The sequence below is a fragment of the Poecile atricapillus genome, unplaced genomic scaffold (assembly GCF_030490865.1).
Source record: "Poecile atricapillus isolate bPoeAtr1 unplaced genomic scaffold, bPoeAtr1.hap1 scaffold_185, whole genome shotgun sequence".
NCBI classification, from domain to species: Eukaryota; Metazoa; Chordata; class Aves; order Passeriformes; family Paridae; genus Poecile; species Poecile atricapillus.
The window spans coordinates 50,593-76,084 of NW_026709022.1; the positions used below are offsets into that span (position 1 = coordinate 50,593).

Consider the following 25,492-nt stretch of genomic DNA (forward strand, 5'->3'; position numbering starts at 1 on the left):
TTCCATTCCCAGTTTCCCATTCCCAGTTTGTTTCCCATTCCCAGTTTCCCATTCCCAGTTTGTTTTCCATTCCCAGTTTCCCATTCCCAGTTTGTTTCCCATTCCCAGTTTCCCATTCCCAGTTTGTTTCCCATTCCCAGTTTCCCATTCCCAGTTTCCCCCAATTCCCAGTTTCCCATTCCCAGTTTGTTTTCCATTCCCAGTTTCCCATTCCAAGTTTTTTTTTCCCATTCCCAGTTTCCCATTCCCAGTTTGTTTTCCATTCCCAGTTTCCCATTCCCAGTTTGTTTTCCATTCCCAGTTTCCCATTCCCAGTTTGTTTTCCATTCCCAGTTTGTTTTCCATTCCCAGTTTCTCATTCCCAGTTTCCCCCAATTCCCAGTTTCCCATTCCCAGTTTGTTTTCCATTCCCAGTTTCCCATTCCCAGTTTGTTTTCCATTCCCAGTTTCCCATTCCCAGTTTGTTTTCCATTCCCAGTTTGTTTTCCATTCCCAGTTTCTCATTCCCAGTTTCCCCCAATTCCCAGTTTCCCATTCCCAGTTTGTTTTCCATTCCCAGTTTCCCATTCCCAGTTTGTTTTCCATTCCCAGTTTCCCATTCCCAGTTTGTTTCCCATTCCCAGTTTCCCATTCCCAGTTTCCCCCAATTCCCCCCAACATTTGGGATTTTATTTTTTGGGATTTTTTTGGGGGGAGGGGTCGGGAATTGGGGTTTGGAAAAGGAATCCCGAAAAATCAAATTAAAAAAAAAAAAAAATTGAAAATAAGGAAAAAAAGGAAAAATGAGAAAAAAAATGGAAGAGAACGGAATAAAATTGAGTGAATTGAGAGAGGGAGTGGCGTGACAGGGGAGGGGACAGGGGAGGGGACACGGGGGACACAGGGGACAGGGGAGGGGACAGAGGGGACAGGGCGGGGACAGGGGAGGGGACACAGGGGACAGGGATGGGGACAGGGAGGGGACAGGGATGGGGACAGGGGACAGGGGAGAGGACACAGGGGACAGGGAGGGGACAGGAGGGGACAGGAGGGGACAGGAGGGGACAGAGGAGGGGACACAGGGGACAGGGATGGGGACAGGAGGGGTCAGGGGAGGGGACAGGGAGGGGACAGGAGAGGACAGGAGGGGACACAGGGGATAGGAGGGGACACAGGGGACAGGGAGGGGACACAGGGGACAGGGAGGGGACAGGGATGGGACAGGGATGGGGACAGGGGACAGGGAGGGGACACAGGGGACACAGGGAACAGGGGAGGGGACAGGAGAGGATAGGAGGGGACAGGGGAGGGGACAGGGAGGGGACAGGGAGGGGACAGGGAGGGGACAGGGATGGGGACAGGGACAGGGAAGGGGACAGGGGACAGGGAGGGGACAGGGGAGGGGACAGAGGAGGGGACAGGAGAGGACAGGAGGGGACAGGAGGGGACAGGAGGGGACAGGGATGGGACAGGAGGGGACAGGAGGGGACAGGAGGGGACAGGGATGGGGACAGGGATGGGACAGGGATGGGGACAGGGGATAGGAGGGGACACAGGGGACACAGGGGACAGGGGAGGGGACAGGAGAGGACAGGAGGGGACAGGGGAGGGGACAGGAGGGGACAGGAGGGGACAGGGGACAGGGATGGGGACAGGGATGGGACAGGGATGGGGACAGGGGAGGGGACACCGGGGACAGGGATGGGGACAGGGGAGGGGAGAAGGGGACAGGAATGGGGATGAGGAGACACAGGGGACAAGGATGGGGACAGGGATGGGGACAGGGGACAGGGGAGGGGACAGAGGGGACAGGGCGGGAACAGGAGGGGACAGAAGAGGGGACACCGGGGACAAGGATGGGGACAGGGATGGGGACACAGGGAACAGGGATGGGGACAGGGGAGTCCCATCCCTGTCCCCTCTTGTCCCTGTCCCCATCCCATCCCTGTCCCATCCCTGTCCTATCCCTGTCCCCTCCTGTCCCTGTCCCAGTCCCTGTCCCATCCCCATCCCTGTCTCCCTCCTTGTCCCCTGTGTCCCCTCCCCTGTCCCATCCCTGTCCCATCCCTGTCCCATCCCTGTCCCATCCCTGTCCCCATCCCTGTCCCCGGTGTCCCCTCCCCTGTCCCATCCCTGTCCCATCCCTGTCCCCATCCCTGTCACAGTCCCTGTCCCATCCCTGTCCCTGTCCCCTGTGTCCCCACCCCTGTCCCATCCCTGTCCCATCCCTGTCACAGTCCCTGTCCCATCCCTGTCCCCTCCCTGTCCCCTGTGTCCCCTCCCTGTCCCCGGTGTCCCCTCCCCTGTCCCCTGTGTCCCCTCCCCTGTCCCATCCCCTGTCCCATCCCTGTCCCCTCCTGTCCCCATCCCTGTCACAGTCCCTGTCCCATCCCTGTCCCTGTCCCCTGTGTCCCCTTCCCTGTGTCCCCTCCCCTGTGTCCCCATCCCTGTCCCCATCCCTGTCCCCTCGTGTCCCCTCCTGTCCCCATCCCTGTCCCCATCCCTGTCCCTGTGTCCCCTCCTGTCCCCATCCCTGTCCCCTGTGTCCCCATCCCTGTCCCCTCCCCTGTCCCCTCCCCTGTCCCTGTCCCCTCCTGTCCCCATCCCTGTCCCCTGTGTCCCCTGTGTCCCCATCCCTGTCCCCTCGTGTCCCCTCCTGTCCCTGGGGCCGCCCGGGGGGGGGGGCGTGGCCAATAAAGGGGCGTGGCCAATGAGGGGGCGTGGCCTCTGCCTATTACGTCACCGGCCCCGCCCCTTCCCGTGTCCCGCCCCGGCCGCCAGGGGGCGCTCGCGGCCGTTGCCAGGCAACGAAACATGGCGGGGCAGGTGGGGGGGGAATGGGGGAAAATGGGGGAAAAATGAGAAAAAACGGGAAACAAAGCGGGGGAAAACGGGCGGGAAAAGAGGGAAAAGCGCGGGGGAGAAGGGGAAGGGAAGGGGGAGGATAAATGGGGAGAAAGAGGGAGGATAAATGGGGAAAAAAGGGGGAGGATGATGGGGACGGGGGGGGCAGCAGGTCCGGGGGTCTCAGGGGAGGGTCCCGGCCCTCAGAGGTTCCCCCTCCCCCCCCTCCCCTCCCCCCCCAGTACGAGGACGCCTTCAGCCCCCCCCGCATGCAGTGCTGGACCGTGCCCCGACCCCCCCCCCAAGGTACCCCCTGCACCCCCCGACCTTGGGCTGGACCCCCCCCCCAAAACCCCTCCGGGCTGGGACCCCTCCCCCAAGGTACCCCCTGCACCCCCCGACCTTGGGCTGGACCCCCCCCCCAAAACCCTCCCGGGCTGGGACCCCCCCCCCCCAAGGTACCCCCTGCACCCCCCGACCTTGGCCTGGACCCCCCCCCAAAACCCCCCCGGGCTGGGACCCCCCCCCAAGGTACCCCCTGGACCCCCCCAAAACCCCCCGGGCTGGGACCCCCCCCCCAAAACCCCCCCGGGCTGGGACCCCCCCCCAAGGTGCCCCCTGGACCCCCCCCCAAAAAACCCCCCGGGCTGGGACCCCCCCCAAGGTACCCCCTGCACCCCCCGACCTTGGGCTGGACCCCCCCGGGCTGGGACCCCCCCCCCAAGGTACCCCCTGGACCCCCCCCAAAACCCCCCCGGGCTGGGACCCCCCCCGACCCCCCCAGATCCCCCCATTTGTGGCCGGGACCCTCGGACCCCTCCTCAAACCCAGCCCAACCCCCCCAGAGCTCTCTGAGATCCCCCCCAGCCCCAGCTTGGACCCCCAAATCCACTCCCTGAGCCACCAGGACCCCCAAACCTCACCCCAGGACCCCCAAACCCCACCCCAGGACCCCCAAATCCACTCCCTGAGCCACCAGGACCCCCAAATCCCACCCCAGGACCCTCAAAACCCCTCCTGGTACCACCAGGACGCCCCCAGTGCAGTCCTGACCCCCCAAACCCCACCCCAGGACCCCCAGTGACCCCCTCCCTGGGGCCACCAGGACCCCCCAGCCCTGTCCTGACCCCCCAAACCTCACCCCAGGACCCCCCCAGTGAAATCCTGATCCCCCAAACTCTACCTCAGGACCCCCAAACCCCTCCCTGGGCTCTCTGAGACCCCCTCCAGCCCTGTCCTGACCCCCCAAACCCCACCCCAGGACCCCCAAATCCACACCCTGAGCCATCAGGACCCCCAAATCCCACCCCAGGACCCCCAAACCCCTCCCTGGGGCCACCAGGACCCCCCAGCCCTGTCCTGATACCCCAAACCCCACCCCAGGACCCCCAAACCCCACCCCAGGACCCCCAAACTCCCTCCTGGAGCCACCAGGATCCCCCCAGTGCAGTCCTGACCCCCCAAACCCCACCCCAGGACCCCCAAACTCCCTCCTGGTGCCACCAGGACCCCCAAACCTCACCCCAGGACCCCCAAACCCCACCCCAGGACCCCCAAATCCACACCCTGAGCCATCAGGACCCCCAAATCCCACCCCAGGACCCCCAAACTCCCTCCTGGAGCCACCAGGAACCCCCCCAGTGCAGTCCTGACCCCCCAAACCCCACCCCAGGACCCCCAAATCCCACCCCAGGACCCCCAAACCCCCTCCTGGTGCCACCAGGACCCCCCAGTTCAGTCCTGATCCCCCAAACCCCACCCCAGGACCCCCCAGTTCAGCCCTGACCCCCCAAACCCCACCCCAGGACCCCCAAACCCCTCCCTGGGCTCTCTGAGACCCCCTCCAGCCCTGTCCTGACCCCCCAAACCCCACCCCAGGACCCCCAAATCCACACCCTGAGCCATCAGGACCCCCAAATCCCACCCCAGGACCCCCAAACCCCCTCCTGGTGCCACCAGGACCCCCAAACCCCACCCCAGGACCCCCACACCTCCTCCCTGGGCCCTCTGGGACCCCCCAAACCCCACCCCAGGACCCCCCAAACCCCACCCCAGGCCCCCCAGTGACCCCCTCGCCCCCCCAGCTCCCCACCCCCCGTCCCCCCACCCCGTTCATCGCCGATGACCGCGGGCACCTCCTGCCGCATGTGCGCCGCTCCCAGGTGAGCCCCGAGCCCCAGTTTGGGGGGTCCCCGCTCCTGGGGGGGACCCCCGGGGCCACCTGGCCGCTGTCCCCGTGGTGTCACAGGTGTCACCGTGGGGCACCTTCCTGGGCACGTGGGAGATGCCCCGGAGCCTCCCCCCGGCCTGGCTGGACCTCACCTCCCGCTCACCTGGAGCCGCCGCCCGCGCCACCCAAAACCGGCCCCGAGCCCTGAGCCGGGCGTGCAACGGGATCAGCACCCACATCACCGGCAAGGTGACACCTGGGGACACCTGGGGACACACCTGGGGACACCTGGGGACAGCTGGGGACAGCTGGGGACAGCTGGGGATACAGCTGGGGACACCTGGGGACACCTGGGGACACACCTGGGGATACCTGGGGACACCTGGAGATACACCTGGGGACACCTGGGGACACCTGGGGATACACCTGGGGACACACCTGGGGACACCTGGGGACACCTGGAGATACACCTGGGGACACCTGGGGACACCTGGGGACACCTGGGGACACCTGGAGATACACCTGGGGACAGCTGGGGACACCTGGACACACCTGGGGACAGATGGGGACAGCTGGGGATACCTGGGGATACCTGGGGACACACCTGGGGACACCTGGGGACAGCTGGGGATACCTGGGGACAGCTGGGGACACCTGGGGACACCTGGGGACAGCTGGGTATACCTGGGGACAGCTGGGGACACACCTGGGGACAGCTGGGGACACCTGGGGACACACCTGGGGACACCTGGGGACACCTGGACCTCACCTCCCGCTCACCTGGAGCCGCCGCCCGCGCCACCCAAAACCGGCCCCGGGCCCTGAGCCGGGCGTGCAACGGGATCAGCACCCACATCACCGGCAAGGTGACACCTGGGGACACCTGGGGACACACCTGGGGACACCTGGGGACACACCTGGGGACAGCTGGGGACACCTGGGGACACCTGGGGACACACCTGGGGACAGCTGGGGACACCTGGGGACACCTGGGGACAGCTGGGGACACCTGGGGACACCTGGGGACACACCTGGGGACAGCTGGGGACACCTGGGGATACCTGGGGACAGCTGGGGACACCTGGGGACAGCTGGGGACACCTGGGGACAGCTGGGGATACCTGGGGATACCTGGGGACACCTGGGGACACACCTGGGGACAGCTGGGGACACACCTGGGGACACCTGGGGACACCTGGACCTCACCTCCCGCTCACCTGGAGCCGCTGCCCGCGCCTGGGACACCTGGGGACACACCTGGGGACACACCTGGGGACACACCTGGGGACACCTGGGGACACACCTGGGGACACCTGGGGACACCTGGGGACACACCTGGGGGGACATGGGGACACCTGGGGACACCTGGGGATACACCTGGGGACACCTGGGGACACCTGGGGACACCTGGGGACACACCTGGGGACACCTGGGGACACCTGGGGACACCTGGGGATACACCTGGGGACAGCTGGGGACACCTGGGGATACACCTGGGGATACCTGGGGACACCTGGGCACACCTGGGGACACCTGGGATAACGGGGACAGGGATAACGGGTACAGGGACAATGGGGACACTGGGATAATGGGGACAGGGATAATGGGGACAGGGATAATGGGGACAGGGATAATGGGGACAGGGATAATGGGGACAGGGACAATGGGGACACTGGGGACACTGGGATAATGGGGACACTGGGATAACGGGGACAGGGATAATGGGGACACTGGGATAATGGGGACACTGGGATAATGGGGACAGGGATAATGGGGACACTGGGATAATGGGGACACTGGGACAATGGGGACACTGGGATAATGGGGACAGGGATAATGGGGACAGGGATAATGGGGGGACACTGGGATAATGGGGACAGGGATAATGGGGACACTGGGACAATGGGGACACTGGGGACACTGGGGACAGGGATAATGGGGACACTGGGATAATGGGGACAGGGATAATGGGGACACTGGGATAATGGGGACACTGGGATAACGGGGACAGGGATAATGGGGACACTGGGATAATGGGGACAGGGACAATGGGGACACTGGGATAATGGGGACAGGGATAATGGGGACACTGGGATAATGGGGACAGGGACAATGGGGACACTGGGACAATGGGGACAGGGATAATGGGGACACTGGGGACACTGGGATAATGGGGACAGGGATAATGGGGACAGGGATAATGGGGACACTGGGATAATGGGGACAGGGACAATGGGGACACTGGGATAATGGGGACAGGGATAATGGGGACACTGGGATAATGGGAACACTGGGATAATGGGGACAGGGATAATGGGGACAGGGATAATGGGGACACTGGGATAATGGGGACAGGGATAATGGGGACAGGGATAATGGGGACACTGGGATAATGGGGACAGGGACAATGGGGACACTGGGATAATGGGGACAGGGATAATGGGGACACTGGGATAATGGGGACACTGGGACAATGGGGACACTGGGATAATGGGGACACTGGGACAATGGGGACACTGGGATAATGGGGACAGGGATAATGGGGACAGGGACAATGGGGACAGGAACAATGGGGACTGAGATAACGGGGACAGGGATAATGGGGACACTGGGACAATGGGGACACTGGGATAATGGGGACAGGGATAATGGGGACACTGGGATAATGGGGACAGGGATAATGGGGACACTGGGATAATGGGGACAGGGATAATGGGGACACTGGGATAATGGGGACAGGGACAATGGGGACACTGGGATAACTGGGACAGGGATAATGGGGACACGGGGGACACTGGGATAATGGGGACACTGGGATAATGGGGACACTGGGATAATGGGGACAGGGATAATGGGGACACTGGGATAATGGGGACAGGGATAATGGGGACACTGGGATAATGGGGACACTGGGACAATGGGGACACTGGGATAATGGGGACACTGGGATAACTGGGACAGGGATAATGGGGACACTGGGGACACTGGGATAATGGGGACACTGGGATAATGGGGACACTGGGATAATGGGGACAGGGATAATGGGGACACTGGGATAACGGGGACATTGGGATAATGGGGACACTGGGATAATGGGGACACTGGGATAATGGGGACAGGGATAATGGGGACACTGGGATAATGGGGACAGGGATAATGGGGACAGGGACAATGGGGACACTGGGATAACTGGGACAGGGATAATGGGGACACTGGGATAATGGGGACAGGGATAATGGGGACAGGGATAATGGGGACACTGGGATAATGGGGACACTGGGATAATGGGGACAGGGATAATGGGGACACTGGGATAACGGGGACAGGGATAATGGGGACACTGGGATAATGGGGACACTGGGATAACGGGGACAGGGATAATGGGGACAGGGATAATGGGGACACTGGGATAACTGGGACAGGGATAATGGGGACATTGGGATAATGGGGACACTGGGATAATGGGGACACTGGGATAATGGGGACAGGGATAATGGGGACACTGGGGACACTGGGATAATGGGGACACTGGGATAACGGGGACAGGGATAATGGGGACACTGGGATAATGGGGACACTGGGATAATGGGGACAGGGATAATGGGGACACTGGGATAATGGGGACACTGGGATAATGGGGACACTGGGATAATGGGGACAGGGACAATGGGGACACTGGGATAATGGGGACACTGGGATAATGGGGACACTGGGATAATGGGGACAGGGATAATGGGGACACTGGGATAATGGGGACAGGGACAATGGGGACACTGGGACAATGGGGACACTGGGATAATGGGGACACTGGGATAATGGGGACAGGGATAATGGGGACACTGGGATAATGGGGACAGGGATAATGGGGACACTGGGATAATGGGGACACTGGGATAATGGGGACAGGGATAATGGGGGACACTGGGGATAATGGGGACAGGGATAATGGGGACACTGGGATAATGGGGACACTGGGATAATGGGGACACTGGGACAATGGGGACAGGGATAATGGGGACACTGGGATAATGGGGACAGGGATAATGGGGACAGGGACAATGGGGACAGGGATAATGGGGACAGGGATAATGGGGACACTGGGATAACTGGGACAGGGATAATGGGGACACTGGGACAATGGGGACACTGGGATAATGGGGACACTGGGATAACGGGGACACTGGGATAATGGGGACACTGGGATAACGGGGACAGGGATAATGGGGACTGGGATAATGGGGACACTGGGATAACGGGGACAGGGATAATGGGGACACTGGGATAACTGGGACAGGGATAATGGGGGGACACTGGGATGAGGAGCACGTGACACAATTTTGGGGCTGCTCCTCCCAGTGCTCCCACCCATCCCAAATCCCAGCCTGACCCCGACTCCCAGGAGCTCCCCCATTTTGGGGGGGTCCCCCTGTGCCCCCCACCCCCATTTCCCCTCCCTGACCCCCCCCCCCTCCCTTCCTCCTCCCCACAGCTCCAGGAACCCTGGGACACGGAACCTTCTGGAAAGGAACCCCCCAGCAGGGGCTCCCCCTGCCCTGAACCCCCAAACCCCGGGGGGGACCTTGAGGGGGGACCCCAAAATCCCCCCCAATCCGAGCCCCCCCCCAGCTCCTGAGCCCCTGGAGGTGGCTTTGGTGTCACTGTCCCCTCCCTTGGGGACAATTCCTCACCCCCCCCCCCCAAAAAAAAAAGGGAAATAAAGGTTTGGAAATGCAGGAAATCCTTGGAATGAGCCCAAATCCAGTTGGGATTTAGGGTTCCTCTTCCTCCACCCTGCTCCCAAGGGGGGGGGGTTCTTAATTGGGAAGTTAATTGGGATGGGATCCAAAAATTCCAACCAGGAGAAGATTTTTTTTTCCCCCCCAAAATCCCGGATTTTGCCAGCAGGATCCGTCCCCACACGGAGCTGGGGCAGGAATTGGGGATGGAGTGGGGAGGGTCCCCTTTCCAAAGGTTAAAAATCCTTTAAATACACCCCCAAAAACTGCAAATTTCCCTTTTTTTTCCATGTTTTTCCAGACCAAACAGCAAATTCCCCAAATCCCAGAGGAGAATCCCATTCCAGGGTGTGGGGACAAGGGACAAGAGGCGGGGCTGGAGGATCAGAGCTGCTTTATTCCAGAATAATTCTTCCAGAGCTGGAAAAATCCCATTCCCAGCGGGAAGTTTTCACTGGGAGGGGGGAAGGTTTCAACATTTTGGGGAATTTTTCCTTCCAGAATTGGCTGAATGATGGAATTGCCACGGGATTGAGGGAGGTGGCAGCAGGGGTGGCAGCAGTGAGATGTCACCTGTCACCCACCCCCGTGGGGCTCTGCCTCAATGGAGCTCCTTGTCCTGCTGAGATCCCACCCCATTCCCAATCCCACTCGTGGGGACACAGATCCTGCATTGTCCTGGCCTTGGGGACACGTGGGGACACTGGGGACACCCTGGGGACACCCTGGGGACACCCTGGGGACACCATGGGGACACTGGGGGGACACCACGATCACCCCATTCCAAATCCCACTCGTGGGGACACAGATCCTGCATTGTCCCAGCCTTGGGGACACGTGGGGACACCCTGGGGACACGTGGGGACACTGGGGACACCCTGGGGACACCGTGGAGACACCCTGGGGACACCCTGGGGACACTGGGGACACCCTGGGGACACCACGATCACCCCATTCCCAATCCCACTCGTGGGGACACAGATCCTGCATTGTCCTGGCCTTGGGGACACCCTGGGGACACTGGGGACACCCTGGGGACACCCTGGGGACACCACAGGGACACCATGGGGACACCCTGGGGACACCACAGGGACACCATGGGGACAAGGAGCTCACCCCATTCCCAATCCCACTCGTGGGGACACAGATCCTGCATTGTCCCAGCCTTGGGGACACGTGGGGACACCCTGGGGACACCCTGGGGACACTGGGGACACCCTGGTGACCCTGGTGACACCGTGGTGACACCCTGGGGACAGCTCCGCTCATCCCAGGATTTGATTTTTTGGCTGGGGAAGGGGTCGGGAAGCGTCACCTTCCCTGGAAGGGTGGGAATTGTTCCAGGAATTGATGGAATTGTTCCTGGAATTGATGGAATTGTGGGAATCACAGCTGGAATTGCAGGAATCACAGCTGGAATCGCAGCTGGAATTGCAGCTGGAATTTCAGGAATTGCAGCTGGAATTGCAGCTGGAATCGCAGGAATTGCAGCAGCTGGAATTGCAGCTGGAATCGCAGGAATTGCAGCTGGAATCGCGGGAATCACAGCTGGAATTTCAGGAATCGAAGCTGGAATTGCAGCTGGAATTTCAGGAATTGCAGCTGGAATCGCTGGAATCACAGCTGGAATTTCAGGAATTGCAGCTGGAATCACAGCTGGAATCGCAGGAATTGCAGCTGGAATTTCAGGAATTGCAGCTGGAATTGCAGCTGGAATCGCAGGAATTGCAGCTGGAATCGCAGGAATCGCAGCTGAAATTGCTGGAATTGCAGCTGGAATCGTGGGGAATCACAGCTGGAATTTCAGGAATTGCAGCTGGAATGGCAGGAATTGCTCTGGGAATGGCAGGAATCGCTCTGGGAATCGCAGGAATCGCTCTGGAATCGCAGGAATCGCTCTGGGAATGGCAGAATCGCTCTGGGAATCGCAGGAATCGCTCTGGGAATCGCAGGAATCCCGGGAATGGCGGCAGGAATCCCGGGAATGGCGGCAGGAATCCCGGGAATGGCGGCAGGAATCCAGGAGTCGCAGGAATCCCGGGAATTGCGGCTCACAGGGCGGCCAGGGCGGCGGAGGAGAGCAGGGTCAGGGCCAGCACCAGCAGCCCCGACTGGGTCACCTGGGGCAGCCGCAGCCCCTTCCCCAGATCCCAGGCCTGTGGAGAGCCCGGGATTGGGAATCGGCATTTCCTGGGATTCCAGGATGGCCCTGAGGCCTTTCCTGTTCCCTCTCCCCTCTCCTGTCCCCTCTCCCCTCTCCTGTCCCCTCTCCCCTCTCCTGTTCCCTCTCCCCTTTCCTGTTCCCTCTCCCCTCTCCCCTTTCCCCGTTCCCTCTCCCCTTTCCTGTTCCCCTCCCCTTTCCTGTTCCCTCTCCCCCTTTCCTGTTCCCTCTCCCCTTTCCTGTTCCCTCTCCCCTTTCCTGTTCCCTCTCCCCTTTCCCGTCCCCTCTCCCCTTTCCTGTTCCCTCTCCCCTTTCCTGTCCCCTCTCCCCTTTCCTGTTCCCTCCCCCTTTCCTGTTCCCTCTCCCCCTTTCCTGTTCCCTCTCCCCTTTCCTGTTCCCTCTCCCCTTTCCCGTCCCCTCTCCCCCTCTCCCCTTTCCTGTCCCCTCTCCCCTTTCCTGTCCCCTCATCCCTTTCCTGTTCCCTCCCCCTTTCCTGTTCCCTCTCTCCCCTTTCCTGTTCCCTCTCCCCTTTCCTGTTCCCTCTCCCCTTTCCCGTCCCCTCTCCCCTCTCCCCTTTCCTGTCCCCTCTCCCCTTTCCTGTCCCCTCATCCCTTTCCTGTTCCCTCCCCCTTTCCTGTTCCCTCTCCCCTTTCCTGTTCCCTCTCCCCTTTCCTGTTCCCTCTCCCCTTTCCTGTTCCCTCTCCCCTTTCCTGATCCCTCTCCCCTCTCCTGTCCCCTCTCCCCTTTCCTGTTCCCTCTCCCCTTTCCTGTTCCCTCTCCCCTTTCCTGTTCCCTCTCCCCTTTCCTGTTCCCTCTCCCCCTTTCCTGTTCCCTCTCCCCTTTCCTGTTCCCCCCTTCTCCCCTTTCCTGTTCCCTCTCCCCTTTCCTGTTCCCTCTCCCCTTTCCTGTTCCCTCTCCCCTTTCCCTGATCCCCTTCTCCCCCTCCCCCCCCTTTCCTGTTCCCTCTCCCCTTTCCCGTCCCCTCTCCCCTTTCCTGTTCCCTCTCCCCTTTCCTGTTCCCTCTCCCCCTTTCCCTCTCCCATCTCCCCTTTCCTGTCCCCCTCTCCCCTTTCCTGTCCCCTCTCCCCTTTCCTGTTCCCTCTCCCCTTTCCTGTTCCCTCTCCCCTTTCCTGTTCCCTCTCCCCCTTTCCCGGTCCCCTCTCCCCTCTCCCCTTTCCTGTCCCCTCTCCCCTTTCCTGTCCCCTCATCCCTTTCCTGTTCCCTCCCCCTTTCCTGTTCCCTCTCCCCTTTCCTGTCCCCTCTCCCCTTTCCTGTCCCCTCATCCCTTTCCTGTTCCCTCCCCCTTTCCTGTTCCCTCTCCCCTTTCCTGTTCCCTCTCCCCTTTCCTGTCCCCTCATCCCTTTCCTGTTCCCTCTCCCCTTTCCTGTTCCCTCTCCCCTTTCCTGTTCCCTCTCCCCTTTCCCGTCCCCTCTCCCCTTTCCTGTTCCCTCTCCCCTTTCCTGTTCCCTCTCTCCTCTCCCCTTTCCTGTTCCCTCTCCCCTTTCCCACTTCCTGCTCCCTTCCCGTTTCCCCATTCCAGCCTTGCTCCACTCCTTCCATTTCCTCTCCCATTCCCCATTCCCAGTCCACCTTCCCACGCCCCCTCATTCCCATTCCACTCCCATTCCATTCCCATCCCCATTTCCCCATTCCAGTTCCCATTCCCATTCCCCATTCCCATTCCCATTCCCACTCCCATTCCCCATTCCCATTCCCATCCCCATTCCCACTCCCCATTCCCATTCCCATTCCCCATTTCCCATTCCCATTTCCCATTCCCATTCTCACTCCCCATTCCCATTTCCCATTCCCATTTCCCATTCCCATTCCCATTCCCATTTCCCATTCCCTCTTCCCATTCCCATTCCCATTCCCCATCCCCATTCCCATTCCCACTCCCATTCCCATTCCCACTCCCCATTCACATTCCCATTTCCAGTTTCCCATTCCCAGTTTCCCACTCCCCATTCCCATTCCCATTCCCATTCCCATTTCCCATTCCCTCTCCCATCCCCATTCCCATTCCCACTCCCATTCCCATTCCCATCCCCATTCCCATTCCCATTCCCACTCCCATTCCCAGTTTCCCATTCCCATCCCCATTCCCACTCCCATTCCCATTCCCACTCCCATTTCCCATTCCCAGTTTCCCATTCCCATTTCCCATTTCCATCCCCATTCCCATTCCCATTCCCCATTCCCACTCTCCCATTCCCATTCCCATTCCCATTCCCATTTCCTCTCCCCCTCCTCAATTCCCAAACCCCCAGGGGGGGCTCTAAAAACCCCTCAATCCCCCCCAAACCTCCGAAACAACACCGGGAACAACACCGGGAACACCGGGAACACCGGGAAACAACACCGGGAACCCCGGGAAACAACACCGGGAACACCGGGAAACAACACCGGGAAACAACCCCGGGAACACCGGGAAACAACACCGGGAACAGCGGGAAACAACACCGGGAACACCGGGAAACAACACCGGGAAACAACACCGGGAACACCGGGGAAACAACATCGGGAAACAACAGCGGGGAACAACACCGGGAACACCGGGAAACAACACCGGGAACCCCGGGAAACAACACCGGGAACACCGGGAAACAACACCGGGAAACAACACCGGGAACACCGGGAAACAACATCGGGAAACAACACCAGGAACACCGGGAAACAACACCGGGAAACAACAGCGGGGAACAACACCGGGAACAACACCGAGAACACTGGGAAACAACACCAGGAACACCGGGAAACAACACCGGGAAACAACAGCGGGAACACCGGGAAACAACACCAGGAAACAACAGCGGGAAACAACAGCGGGAACACCGGGAACACCGGGAAACAACACCGGGAAACAACACTGGGAACAACACCGGGAACCCCGGGAAACAACACCGGGAACACGGGGAACCCCAGGAAACAACACCGGGAAACAACACCCGGATCCCAAAAAACCCCCGAGTGCTCCCTGTGCCACCCCCCAGCGCAGCTCCCGGGCGCATTCCAGGCGCGGAATTCCCGGAATTCCCGGATTTCCCAGATTTCCCGGAATTCCCAGAATTCCCAGATTTCCCGGATTTCCCAGAATTCCCAGAATCCCCGGATTTCCCGGAATTCCCAGAATTCCCGGAATTCCCGGAATTCCCAGATTTCCCGGATTTCCTGGAATTCCCCCCAGATTTCCCAGAATTCCCGGATTTCCCAGAATTCCCCTATTTCCCGGATTTCCCAGATTTCCCGGATTTCCCGGATTTCCCAGATTTCCCAGATTTCCCGGATTTCCCAGATTTCCCAGAATTCCCGGATTTCCCGGAATTCCCGGAATTCCCGAATTTCCCAGAATTCCCGGAATTCCCAGATTTCCCGGAATTCCCAGATTTCCCGGAATTCTCAGAATTCCCGGATTTCCCGGATTTCCCAGATTTCCTGTAATTCCCAGATTTCCCGGAATTCCCGGAATTCCCGGAATTCCCGCTCACCAGGTGCCGGATCCCGTTCCAGGTGTGGTAGCAGACGGGAAGCACCAGCAGGAATTTGGCGGAGAAGAGGAGGGAGGGGCCGAGGCTCAGCGCCCGCAGCTGCGCCAGGTAATGAGGGAAATGCTCCGGGAGCAGGAGAGCGGCCACGGAAAACACCGAGACACCTGGAAAACAACCGGAGACAGCTGGGAAACACCTGGAAAACACCTGGAAAACAACCGGAGACAGCTGGGAAACAACCGGAGACAGCTGGGAAACACCTGGAAAACACCTGGAAAACAACCGGAGACAGCTGGAAAACACCTGGAAAACACCTGGAAAACACGGAGACACCTGGAAAACAACCGGAGACAGCTGGAAAACACCTGGAAAACAACCGGAGACAGCTGGGAAACACCTGGAAAACACCTGGAAAACAACCGGAGACAGCTGGAAAACAACCGGAGACAGCTGGAAAACACCTGGAAAACACCTGGAAAACACCGAGACACCTGGAAAACAACCGGAGACAGCTGGAAAACAACCGGAGACAGCTGGGAAACACCTGGAAAACAACCGGAGACAGCTGGGAAACACCTGGAAAACACCTGGAAAACACGGAGACACCTGGAAAACAACCGGAGACAGCTGGAAAACACCTGGAAAACACCTGGAAAACACGGAGACACCTGGAAAACAACCGGATACAGCTGGGAAACACCTGGAAAACACCTGGAAAACACCTGGAAAACACCGAGACACCTGGAAAACAACCGGAGACAGCTGGAAAACACCTGGAAAACACCTGGAAAACACCTGGAAAAGAACCAGAGACAGCTGGAAAACACCTGGAAAACACGGAGACACCTGGAAAAGAACCGGATACAGCTGGAAAACAACCGGGGAAAACACGGAGACACCTGGAAAACAACCGGGATACAGCTGGGAAACACCTGGAAAACACCTGGAAAACAGGGATGGAAACTGGGATACAGCTGGAAAACAACAGGGATGGAAAACAGGTGGCCCCTGATGTCCCCAACATCCCCAAGTGTCCCCAGCAATGTCCCCAGTGTCCCCAATGTCTCCACTGTCCCCAATGTCCCCAGCAGTGTCCCCAGTGTCCGCAGGGGTGTCCCCAGCTGTCCCCAGGCTGTCCCCAGTGTCCCCAGTGTCCCCAGCAGTGTCCCCAGTATCCCCAGTATCCCCAGTGTCCCCAGGCTGTCCCCAGGATGTCTCCAGTGTCCCCAGTGTCCCCAATGTCTCCAGTGTCCCCAGTGTCCCCAGCAGTGTCCCCAGTGTCCCCAGCAGTGTCCCCAGTGTCCCCAAGCTGTCCCCAGTGTCCCCAGTGTCCCCAGTGTCCCTAATGTACCCAAGCTGTCCCCAGTGTCCCCAGCAGTGTCCCCAGTGTCCCCAGCAGTGTCCCCAGCAGTGTCCCCAGGCTGTCCCCTGCAGTGTCCCCAGGATGTCCCCAGTGTCCCCAGCAGTGTCCCCTGCAGTGTCCCCAGTGTCCCCAGTGTCCCCAGCAGTGTCCCCAGTGTCCCCAGTGTCCCCAGCAGTCTCCCCAGTGTCCCCAGCAGTGTCCCCAGTGTCCCCAGTGTCCCCAGCAGTCTCCCCAGTGTCCCCAGCAGTGTCCCCAGTGTCCCCAGTGTCCCCAGTGTCCCCTGCAGTGTCCCCAGTGTCACTCACCGAGGCTCAGGGCGACACCGGTGCCGCGGTAGAGTGAAGTGATGGACATGGCCATGGGCAGGGACCACCTGAAAGGACAGCGGCACCCAGGGGGGGTTTTGGGGTGTCCTGGGGGGGTTTGGGGTGTCCTGGGGGGGTTTGGGGTGTCCTGGGGGGGTTTGGGGTGTCCTGGGGGGGTTTTGGGGTGTCCTGGGGGGTGTTTGGGGTGTCCCTGAGGGGGTTTGGGGTGTCCCAGAGGGGTTTTGGGGTGTCCTGGGGGGGGTTTGGGGTGTTTTGGGAGGGGTTTTGGGGTGTCCTGGGGGGGTTTGGGGTGTCCTGGGGGGGTTTGGGGTGTCCCTTGGGGGTTTGGGGGTGTCCCTTGGGGGTTTGGGGTGTCCTGGGGGGGGTTTTAGGGTGTCCTGGGGGGTTTTGGGGTGTCCCGGGGGGTTTGGGGTGTCCCAGAGGGGGTTTGGGGTGTCCTGGGGGGGGTTTTGGGGTGTCCTGGGGGGTTTGGGGTGTCCCTGAGGGGGTTTGGGGTGTCCTGGGGGGGGGTTGGGGTGTCCTGGGGGGTTTGGGGTGTCCCAGGGGGGTTTGGGGTGTCCCAGAGGGGTTTGGGGTGTCCCAGAGGGGGTTTGGGGTGTCCTGGGGGGGTTTGGGGTGTCCTGGGGGGGTTTGGGGTGTCCCTGGGGGGTTTGGGGTGTCCTGGGGGGGGTTTTGGGGTGTCCTGGGGGGTTTGGGGTGTCCCAGAGGGGGTTTGGGGTGTCCTGGGGGGGGTTTTGGGGTGTCCTGGGGGGTTTGGGGTGTCCCTGAGGGGGTTTGGGGTGTCCTGGGGGGGGTTTTGGGGTGTCCTGGGGGGTTTGGGGTGTCCCTGAGGGGGTTTGGGGTGTCCTGGGGGGGTTTTGGGGTGTCCTGGGGGGGGTTTGGGGTGTCCCTGGGAGGGGTTTGGGGTGTCCCAGAGGGGGTTTTGGGGTGTCCTGGGGGGTTTGGGGTGTCCTGGGGGGGTTTTGGGGTGTCCTGGGGGGGTTTTGGGGTGTCCTGGGGGGGTTTGGGGTGTCCTGGGGGGTTTGGGGTGTCCTGGGGGGGTTTGGGGTGTCCTGGGGGGGTTTGGGGTGTCCCAGAGGGGGTTTGGGGTGTCCCTGAGGGGGTTTGGGGTGTCCAGGGGGGGTTTTGGGGTGATTTTGGGGTTCCCAGGGTGATTTTGGGGCTCCCAGGTTGGTTTTGGGGTGACTTAGGGGTGATTTTGGGGTCCCCAGGCCAGTTTTGGGGTGATTTTGGTGCTCCCAGGCCAGTTTTGGGGTTCCCAGGCCGGTTTTGGGGTGATTTTGGGGTCCCAGGCCGGTTTTGGGGTCCCCAGGCCGGTTTTAGGGTGATTTTGGGGTTCCCAGGCTGGTTTTGGGGTCCCAGGCAGTTTTTGGGGTTCCCAGGCTGGTTTTGGGGTTCCCAGGCTGGTTTTGGGGTGATTTTGGTGTTCCCAGTCTGGTTTTGGGGTCCCCAGGCCGGTTTTAGGGTGATTTTGGGGTTCCCAGGCTGGTTTGGGTCCCCCAGGCTGTTTTTGGGGTGATTTTGGTGCTCCCAGGCCGGTTTTGGGGTTCCCTGGCTGGTTTTGGTGTCCCCAGGCCGCTTTTGGGGTGATTCTGGGGTGATTTTGGGGTCCCAGGCCGATTTTGGGGTGATTTTTGGGTGATTTTGGGGTCCCCAGGCAGTTTTTGGGGTGTCCCTCACTTGTAGATGCTGACGTGGGGGGACAAGGGCCGCCCTGCCCGCGCGTTCCTGTCCCAAAATCTCTGCATTTCCTCCCGAGCCGTCGTTGCCATCGGGATCACCCTGCCACACCACACGGGGGCTCAGCCCAAAAAACCCCCAAAAACACCCCAAAAACCCCCAAAAACACCCCAAAATCCCAAAAAAAACCCCAAAATCCACCCCAAAACCCAAAAAAACACCCCAAAAACCACCCCAAACCCCTAAAAACACCCCAGAACCCCAAAAAACATCCCAAAATCCACCCCAAAACCACCCCCAAAACCACCCCAAAAAACACCCCAAAAACCACCCCAAAATCCCAAAATCCACCCCAAAAACCCCCAAACCCCAAAAACCACCCCAAAAACCCCAAAAAACACCCCAAAAACCACCCCAAAACCCAAAGAACACCCCAAAATCCACCCCAAAACCCAAAGAACACCCCAAAATCCCAAAATCCACCCCAAAACCCCAAAAAACAACCCAAAACACAAGAAACACCCCAAAAACCACCCCCAAAAACCACCCCAAAACCCCAAAAAACACCCCAGAACCCCCAAAAACACCCCAAAATCCACCCCAAAACCACCCCAAAAAACACCCCAAAACACACCCCAAAATCCCAAAATCCACCCCAAACCCAAAAAACACCCCAAAAACCGCCCCAAAAACCACAAAACAAACAAAAAAATCCACTCAGAAACTCCCAAAATCCCCAAAATCCCAAAAACCACCCCAAAATCCACCCCTGAAACCACAAAACCCATCCCAGTCCATTCCCAGTTCATCCCAGTCCATTCCCAGTCCCTCCCAGTCCATTCCCAGTCCCTCCCAGTCCTCCAGTCCCTCCCAGTCCATCCCAGTCCATTCCCAGTCCCTCCCAGTCCATTCCCAGTCCCTCCCAGTCCCTCCCAGTCCCTCCCAGTCCATCCCAGTCCATCCCAGTCCCTCCCAGTCCATCCCAGTCCCTCCCGGTTTATTCCCAGTCCATCCCAGTCCATCCCAGACCATCCCAGTCCATTCCCAGTCCCTCCCAGTCCATTCCCAGTCCCTCCCAGTCCCTCCCAGTCCCTCCCAGTCCATCCCAGTCCATCCCAGTCCCTCCCAGTCCATCCCAGTCCCTCCCGGTTTATTCCCAGTCCATCCCAGTCCATCCCAGACCATCCCAGTCCATTCCCAGTCCCTCCCAGTTCATTCCCAGTCCATCCCAGTTCATTCCCAGTCCATCCAGTTCATTCCCAGTCCATCCAGTCCCTCCCAGTCCATCCCAGTCCCTCCCGGTTTATTCCCATTCCCTCCCAGTCCCTCCCAGTCACTCACTGGTGCAGGGTGGGGCCGGGCCCCAGCCGGGCCAGGAGGCAGCGCCGCCCCAAACCCCTGGAAAAGAGGGAAAAATGGGGAAAAAATGGGAAAAAATGGAAAAAATGGGAAAAAAGGGAAAAATGGAGAAAAGAATTTGGGATTGGAGAAGGGATTTGGGATTTGGGAGAAGGGATTTGGGATTTGGGATTTTGGGATGGGATTTGGGATTTTGGGGATGGGAGAAGGGATTTGGGATGGGAGAAGGGATTTGGGATTTTGGGAAGGGATTTGGGATTGGAGAAGGGATTTGGGATTTTGGGAAGGGATTTGGGATTTTGGGAAGGGATTTGGGATTGGGGAAGGGATTTGGGATTGGAGAAGGGATTTGGGATTGGAGAAGGGATTTGGGATTTTGGGATGGGATTTGGGATTGGGGAAGGGATTTGGGATTGGAGAAGGGATTTGGGATTTTGGAGAAGGGATTTGGGATGGAGAAGGGATTTGGGATTTGGGATTTTGGGATGGGATTTGGGATGGGAGAAGGGATTTGGGATTGGAGAAGGGATTTGGGATTGGGAGAAGGGATTTGGGATTGGGAGAAGGGATTTGGGATTGGGAGAAGGGATTTGGGATTGGAGAAGGGATTTGGGATTGGAGAAGGGATTTGGGATTGGGAGGAGGGATTTGGGATTTTGGGATGGGATTTGGGAATGGGAGAAGGGATTTGGGATTGGAGAAGGGATTTGGGATTTTGGGGATGGGAGAAGGGTTGGGAGGACAAGGAGGGGACTCGGGGGGGACACTGGGACACCGGGGGTGACACCAGGGTGACACCAGGGTGACCCAGGAGTGACCCTGACACACCGGGAGTGACACCGGAGTGACACCGGGGGTGACCCTTGGACACCAGGAGTGACCCGGGGACACTGGGAGGGACCCGGGGACACCAGGAGTGACCGGGAGGGACCCGGGGGTGACCCTCGGACACCGGGAGGGACCCGGGAGTGACCCTGGGACACTGGGGGTGACACTGGGAGTGGCCCTGACACACCAGGGGTGACCCGGGAGTGACCCGGTGACACCGGGAGGGACCCGGGGACACCAGGAGTGACACCAGGAGTGACCCTGACACACCGGGGGTGACACCGGGAGTGACACCAGGGGTGACACCGGGGTGACACCGGGAGTGACCCCGACACACCGGGAGTGACACCAGGAGTGACACCAGGAGTGTCACACTGGGGGTGACACCGGGAGTGACCCGGGGGTGACCCGGTGACACTGGGGGTGACACCGGGAGTGACCCGGGGGTGACACCAGGGGTGACACCGGGAGTGACCCGGGGACACCGGGGGTAACCCTGACACACCAGGGGTGACCTGGGAGTGACCCTTGGACACAGGAGTGACCGGGGGTGACCCGGGGACACCGAGAGTGACACCAGGAGTGAGCCTGACACACCGAGAGTGACACCAGGAGTGACCCGGTGACACCGGGAGTGACCCTGGGGTGACACCAGAAGTGACCCGGGGGTGACCCGGTGACACTGGGAATCACACCGGGAGTGACCCTCAGACACCAGGAGGGACCCGGGGGTGACCCTGACACACCGGGAGTGACACCGGGAGTGACCTGGGGGTGACACTGGAGTGACCCTGACACACCGGGAGTGACCCAGGGACACCGGGGAGTGACCTGGGGGTGACACCGGGAGTGACCTGGGGGTGACACTGGAGTGACCCTGACACACCGGGGGTGACACCAGGAGTGACCCGGGGACACCGGGAGTGACCCTGAGGTGACACCGGGAGTGACCCTGACACACCGGGGGTGACACCGGGAGTGACCCCAGGACACCGGGAGTGATCTGGTGACACCGGAGGTGACCGTGGGGTGACACTGGGGACACTGGGAGTGACCTGGAGGTGACCCTGACACACTGGGAGTGACCCTGAGGTGACACCAGGGGTGACCCTGACACACCGGGGGTGACACCAGGAGTGACCCGGGGGTGACCCTGACACACCGGGAGTGACACCAGAGGTGACCCGGGGGTGACCCTGACACACCGGGAGTGACACCAGGAGTGACCCCAACACACCGGGGGTGACACCGGGAGTGACCCGGGGACACCGGGGGTGACCCTGACACACCGGGAGTGACACCAGGACGCCGGGAGTGACCCTGGCGTGACACCGGGAGTGGCCCTGACACACCGGGGGTGACACCGGGAGTGACCTGGGGGTGGACACTGGAGTGACCCTGACACACCAGGAGTGACCCTCAGACACCGGGGGTGACACCGGGAGTGACCCGGTGACACTGGGAATCACACCGGGAGTGACCCGGTGACACTGGGAATCACACCGGGAGTGACCCGGGGACACCGGGAGGGACCTGGGGGTGACACCGGGACACTGGGGGTGACACCGGGAGTGACCCGGGGGTGACACCGGGAGTGACCCTGACACACCGGGGTGACCCGGGAGTGACCGTGACACACCGGGAGTGACCCTCGGACACCGGGGGTGACACCAGGAGTGACCCGGGGGTGACCCCGACACCCCGGGGGTGACACCGGGGGTGACACCGGGGGTGACCCCGACACCCCGGGGGTGACCCCGACACCCCGGGGGTGACACCGGGGCTGATTCGGGCCCGGCCCGGCCCCGCCGGACCCCGGGACGGGACCGAGCGCGAGTTTTGGGCGGGAACCGAGAAATCGCCTCAGGCCGGGCCCGGCCCCGCTCCCCCGCTCCCCCGCTCCCCCCGGTGTCCCTCGGTGTCCCCAATGTCCCTCGGTGTCCCTCGGTGTCCCCAATGTCCCCTCAGTGTCCCCAATGTCCCCGGTGTCCCCAATGTCCCCCCCATGTCCCAATGTCCCCCCGCTCCCCCGACCCCGTCCCGGGCCCTCGGAGTCACCTCAGCGCCAGCGCGCCATCTTGGAGCCTCCGCGCCGGAAGTCGGCGTGACGTATTTCCGGTTCCGGCGCGTGTGGGGAGGGCGGGAACGGGCGGGATCGATTCCCGATATCGATCGCGATATTGATCCGATATTGATCGCGATATTGATCCTGATATCGATCCAGATATCGATCCAGATATCGATCCCGATATCGATCGCGATATTGATCCCGATATTGATCCCGATATTGATCCCGATATTGATCCCGATATTGATCCTGATAGCGATCTGATATCCATTCCCGATATTGATCCCGATATCGATCGCGATATTGATCCCGATATCGATCGCGATATTGATCCGATATTGATCCCCTTTTATTGATCCCGATATCGATCCTGATATCGATCGCGATATTGATCCCGATATCGATCGCGATATTGATCCGATATCGATCCCGATATCGATCCCGATATTGATCCCGATATCGATCGCGATATAATCGATCCCGATCGATCCCGATATTGATCCCCTTATCATCCCGATATCGATCCCGATATTGATCCGATATTCCCGATATAATCCCGATATTGATCCCGATATCGATCGCGATATCGATCGCGATATTGATCCCCGATATTGATCCGATACTGATCCCAGATAACCCTTATTGATCCCGATATTGATCCCGATATCGATCCGATTATCGATTCCCCCGATATCATCCCCGATATCGATCCCTTATCGATCCGATATTGATCCCCTATATCGCATCCCTCTTTGATCCCCCAAATCACAAATCCCCTCAACTTCCCCCCCAAAATCCCAAAACCCCCCAACACCCCCAACCCCCCCAACACCCCACCAAATCCCACAAACCCCACCCCCCCCAAATCCCCACAACCCCCAAACACCCCACACCCCCAAACCCCCAACCACACCCCACAAAACCCCTCAAATCCCCCAAACCCCCCAAATCCCCACATCCCCAAACCCTCCCAAATCCCCAACCCAAAATTCCCCTCAAACCCCCAACCCAAATCCCTCCAACCCCCCAAAACTCCCACCAAACCCCACCCACAAATCCCCACAACCACCCCCCTCCAAATCCCCACAAATCCCCCCCAAATCCACCACTCCCCCAAATTCCCACAAATCCCCCCAAATCCCTCAAATCCCCCCAAAACCCACCACACATCCCCCCCATCACCCACAAACCCACCACACTACCCCACCCCCCCAACCACCCCCCCCCACCACCCACAACCCACAATCCCCCAAATCCCACCCCAAATCCCTCAAAAACCCTCACACCCCACAAACCATCCACCCCCAAAACCCCTCACATCCCCCACAAATCCCTCACATCCCCCAAACATCCCCAACCCCCAAATCCCCAAACCCTCCAAATCCCCCAAATCCCCCCCAAAACTTCCCCCCAATCCCCCCAACACCCCCATCCCCACAAAATCCCTCCACTCCCCCCCCAAAACCCCTACCCCCACTCCCACCCCAACCACATCCCCTCCCCAAATCCCTCCAACCAAATCCCTCAAATCCCCCAAAATTCCCCAAATCCCCCAAAATCCCCACAAATCCCCCAAACATTCCCCTCAAATCCCCCTCAAAATCCCTCAAATCCCCCAAAATTCCCCAAATCCCCCCAAAATTCCCTCAAATCCCCCAAAAATTCCCTCAAATCCCCCAAAATTCCCTCAAATCCCTCAAAATTCCCTCAAACCCCTCACCAAATTCCCTCAAATCCCCCAAAATTCCCCTCAAATCCCCACCCCACAAATCCCCACCCCTCAAACCTCCCCTCCCCAATCCCCCCAAAATCCCCACCCCAAAAATTCCCTCAAATCCCCCAAAAATTCCCTCAAATCCCCCAAAATTCCCTCAAATCCCTCAAAAATTCCCTCAAATCCCTCAAAAATTCCCTCAAATCCCCCAAAAATTCCCTCAAATCCCTCAAAATTCCCTCAAATCCCTCAAAAATTCCCTCAAATCCCCCAACCAAATTCCCTCAAAATCCTCCCAAAAATTCCCTCAAATCCCCAAAAATTCCCTCAAATCCCCTCAAAAATTCCCTCAAATCCCCCAAAAATTCCCTCAAATCCCCAAAAATTCCCTCAAATCCCTCAAAAATTCCCTCAAAATCCCCCAAAAATTCCCTCAAATCCCCTCAAAAATTCCCTCAAATCCCCCAAAATTCCCTCAAATCCCTCAAAAATTCCCTCAAAATCCTCCCCAAAAATTCCCTCAAATCCCTCCAAAAATTCCCTCAAATCCCCAAAATTCCCTCAAATCCCCAACCAAATTCCCCTCAAATCCCTCAAAAATTCCCTCAAATCCCCCAAAATTCCCTCAAATCCCTAAAAATTCCCTCAAATCCCCCAAAAATTCCCTCAAATCCCCTAAAAATTCCTTCAAATCCCTAAAAATTCCCTCAAATCCCCAAAATTCCCTCAAATCCCTCAAAAATTCCCTCAAATCCCCTAAAAATTCCCTCAAATCA

General features: G+C 59.5%; 2 protein-coding genes across 2 annotated transcripts; one reads left to right on the top strand and one right to left on the bottom strand.

The window, feature by feature from the left end:
* Positions 1–4,929: 4,929 nt before the first annotated feature.
* On the top strand, positions 4,930–9,651 carry LOC131574232 (uncharacterized). Its single transcript, XM_058828657.1, has 3 exons — positions 4,930–4,985; positions 5,072–5,242; positions 9,483–9,651. The coding sequence occupies exons 2-3, from the start codon at positions 5,108–5,110 to the stop codon at positions 9,624–9,626; spliced, it is 279 nt and encodes a 92-aa protein (XP_058684640.1). The 5' UTR covers positions 4,930–4,985; positions 5,072–5,107; the 3' UTR covers positions 9,627–9,651.
* Positions 9,652–10,106: 455 nt separating this feature from the next.
* On the bottom strand, positions 10,107–23,143 carry LOC131574234 (succinate dehydrogenase cytochrome b560 subunit, mitochondrial-like; the record flags this gene model as incomplete). Its single annotated transcript, XM_058828659.1, has 9 exons — positions 10,107–10,555; positions 10,596–10,660; positions 10,906–11,695; positions 11,776–11,885; positions 15,379–15,542; positions 17,047–17,114; positions 18,748–18,849; positions 20,089–20,145; positions 22,993–23,143. Coding segments are annotated over 6 exons (647 nt in total), but the record flags the coding sequence as incomplete, so codon positions are not given.
* Positions 23,144–25,492: the final 2,349 nt, after the last annotated feature.